Here is a 3,523-nt window from a genome sequence, read left to right on the forward strand (position 1 = left end):
GTTTATCTAAGAGATACTTTTGCATTGACATAATTGGGTTATTTGACAAATGCACTGTTAACATGCAATAACAAGACACTCTCTGAAACAACTGAGTTAGCTTAGCTTAGCAGGGGCTCTAATGCTCCATTGACAGTCTACAAAAGCTCATTTAACTTTGGCTCATAATCTTGATGAACTGACTGCACAGAAATGTAAATTTGTATCAAAATGCATTTCTAGGTTTTTACAGTTAAAGGCCTAGTTGCCTATTTTCATTGATCACTGTTTGTCCCCCACAGAACTCCAGAAGCAAAATTGATCAAATGAGGAGGAAACATTTGCCATCCATCAACTTTGTAACAAGATGAGGAAATCCAGTCATGACCAGGGTGAAGTAGTTCCTCAATGGACTGAAGAGGATCTGATTGAACCAAACAATCCATCTCCTCCTGGTAAAGCTATGGAGGAACCAGGACCTCAATGGATTAAAGAGGAGGAAGAACAACTAGGACGTCCACTGATCAAAGAAGAAAATGAGGAAACTGAGTCTACGTGGGCTATAGAGGAACACAAGGGACCCGCTTTGCAACTGATGCAAGAACAGGATGAACCACAAACTCCACTGCTTGAAATAAAACAGGAAAAGGAATCTTCACTGCTTAAACATGAGCAGTGGCTATTGGAACATTTACCAGCTAGACAGGAACAGAAGGACGTGCTTAGCTGTCAGTTTGACCAGAAACAGTCCAATAATTTGATGCCTCCTATTAAAGAACTGAGGGAAGCAGGACCTTCATGGATTAAAGAGGAAGAAGAGGATCTAGCTGTTCCTCAGATCAAAGAAGAAAACGAGGAATCTGAGTCTATTTGGACTAGAGTGGAACTGAAGGAACCAGATTTGCTACTGATGGAAGAGCACGATGAACCAGAACCTCAGTGGGATAAAAAGGAAGAGGAGAAACCAGAATCTCCACTACTTAAACTAAAGGAGGAAATTGATTTTTCACTTCCTAAACATGAACAGCAGCTAATGGAACATTTACCAGCTAGACAGGACCACGAGGACCTAGTCAGTAGTCAGAAGGAGGAGCAGTTTGTCCAAAAGCAGTCAATTAGTTTGATGGAGACTTTTATTCTTCAGGAAGAGGATTTGCATGAAAGAGAACCAATAACTGAGGATCCTTCTTTTCATATCTCTACCGAGGTTGAGACTAAAGATCAAAGAGAAAGTAGCTCCACTGTCTCAGAAAGTCAATCTCAAACTGACACCAACAAAAAGTATTTTAAATGTGACGTTTGTGAGAGATCCTATATGAAAAGGTCTACCATGAAACGCCATTACAGAACCCACTCAGGTGAAAAACATTTAACATGCTTGACATGTGGGAAAGGTTTTTCTCAAAATTGTGATTTAAATGCTCACATCAGAACCCACACGGGTGAGAGGCCTTTCGCATGTCAGACGTGTGGGAAAAGTTTCTCTCGGATGAATAGTTTGAAATACCACATCAGGACCCACACAGGTGAGAAACCTTTTCCCTGTAATACATGTGGAAAAAGTTTCTCTCGCATTTGTGATTTAAATACTCACACCAGAAGCCACACAGGTGAGAGGCCTTTTTCTTGTGAGATATGTGGACAAAGTTTCTCTAGAGATCATAATTTAAAGGCTCACATCAGGACCCACACAGGGGAGAGACCTTTACTATGTAAGACATGTGGAAAAAGTTTCTCTCGGATTAATAGTTTAAAATATCACATCAGAACCCATACAGGTGAGAAACCTTTTTCCTGTAAAACATGTGGAAAAAGTTTCTCTCAAATTTGTGATTTAAATACTCACACCAGAACCCACACAGGTGAGAGGCCTTTTACTTGTAAGATGTGCGGAAAAGGTTTTTCTAAAATTTATAATTTAAATGTTCACATCAGATCTCATACAGGTGAGAAGCCGTTTTCATGTAACACATGTGGGAAAAGTTTCTCTCGGATGAGTTGTTTAAATGATCACATCAAAACCCACACAGATAAGAAAGCTTTTCCATGTAAGACATGAGGAAAAGATTTCTTTCAGATTGGTAATTCAGTTGATAACATTAGAACCAATATAGATAGGAAACCTTTTCCATGCAAGACGTGTGGAAAAAGTAGTAATTTAAATGATCAGAGGAAAAGCCAAACAATTGAGAAACCTTTATGTCAAATATGTGGGAAAGGCTTTATTGACATTGGCACACTGAATTTCCACATAAAACAAATGCACATAAATGAGTAGACCTAATTAGACCTTGATACAGATGAAAAATTAAAGGTTTCATCTCGTAAATAAAAAAATATTAACAATGAGGCCTCCAATCAATTTTTTTCTGTTTGAACAAAAAAAAAGCCTTTCAGATTAGACAAACTGCATGGCCCAACAACCTCCTCATTCAACCCTCTTCTAAACAACCAGTTTTAACTTTCCAAAACCTAAATGCCCTAAAGCCTGAAACTATGACAAACAGTCAAAGTTTGCACTGATGGCAGCTACAGGAGTAGGTTGACCAGATAACAGCTCATGCCACTCATTTACATCGTTAACAACAATAATACTTACTTTTTAATTCCATCAGAAATACAGACAAATCCCACTCTGATCACCTCCCCACAAAGCATGCAGCATTTCCTCTAAAAATGGGTTGATATGTTTCAAGGGATGGCTGGAAACCCTAGACCAGTGGTTCTCGAACTTGTATGTATAAAGGAACGGGTTCAGTGAAAAAAAGGAAAAGCTTCCCTGATGTTTATCTGGCGGGAACATAAAAAGGCCCTTCCTCTCTGCCTGCCATGCAAAGCTGCTAAAACTAAATACTGGAGAAAACTCAAGCCTTCCATACAGAGATCAGAGGAGGTTTGCATTTCTAGCACAGATTCTCTGGTTAAACAATGTATTTTTGATGATTTTTATTATATATGTTTATTGTTTAGTAAAGACAGAGCTAACAGGTTGAACCGATGGGTATGCTATGCTGACATGTTTTGAGCTGCTGTCTCCAAAGCTAAAACAAGCTTTCTTTCACTAATTAAAACACTAATACTTTAACTTTCATATTTTTTCTCATATGCTCATTACATTTTGATTAGCGAATTATGAGCAGAAGTCATTTAACAGGAGTCATTATCTGCACGCTGATACCGCACTCAAAGAAGATAAAGAATCAATTAAATAAAGGTTATGGGCTCCTGATTAACCAAATCGTTTATTAAAACATTATTTGGCCAAATGATGTTTTAGTCACCTCTTGGATTTGCATTGTGAATTGGTTTGCTCTAAATTAGCCAAGACCTAATTTGACCGCATTCCAAATTCAAGAGAAAATCTATGCTAAACTTTGATATCATTGCATCACCTCTTTGACTTTCAACCATGTTTTTCCTTCTTCTTTGTACATAGTAGCTTAGCTTAGTTGAGTTTCACTTGATCAGTCAAGAGTTTTTAACCGAAATATGTTTGACTTGGAGCTGAATGATTTATGTTAATAAACTCCATTTTGAATGAAAG

At 37.9% G+C, this 3,523-nt stretch overlaps 1 protein-coding gene across 1 annotated transcript in view; it reads left to right on the forward strand.

Moving 5' to 3' along the window:
• LOC107089115 (zinc finger protein 391-like) overlaps positions 1 to 3,503 on the forward strand; it is an 8,252-nt gene extending 4,749 nt beyond the window's left edge. The window contains exon 2 of the mRNA XM_015381682.1: positions 282 to 3,503. Within this exon, the coding sequence (XP_015237168.1) occupies positions 347 to 2,038 (1,692 nt within the window). The 5' untranslated portion in view covers positions 282 to 346 and the 3' untranslated portion in view covers positions 2,039 to 3,503. The remainder of the gene's footprint in view (positions 1 to 281) is intronic.
• Positions 3,504 to 3,523: the final 20 nt, after the last annotated feature.

The sequence above is a fragment of the Cyprinodon variegatus genome, unplaced genomic scaffold, assembly GCF_000732505.1.
Source record: "Cyprinodon variegatus isolate N-32 unplaced genomic scaffold, C_variegatus-1.0 Scaffold239, whole genome shotgun sequence".
In the NCBI taxonomy this organism is placed as follows: domain Eukaryota; kingdom Metazoa; phylum Chordata; class Actinopteri; order Cyprinodontiformes; family Cyprinodontidae; genus Cyprinodon; species Cyprinodon variegatus.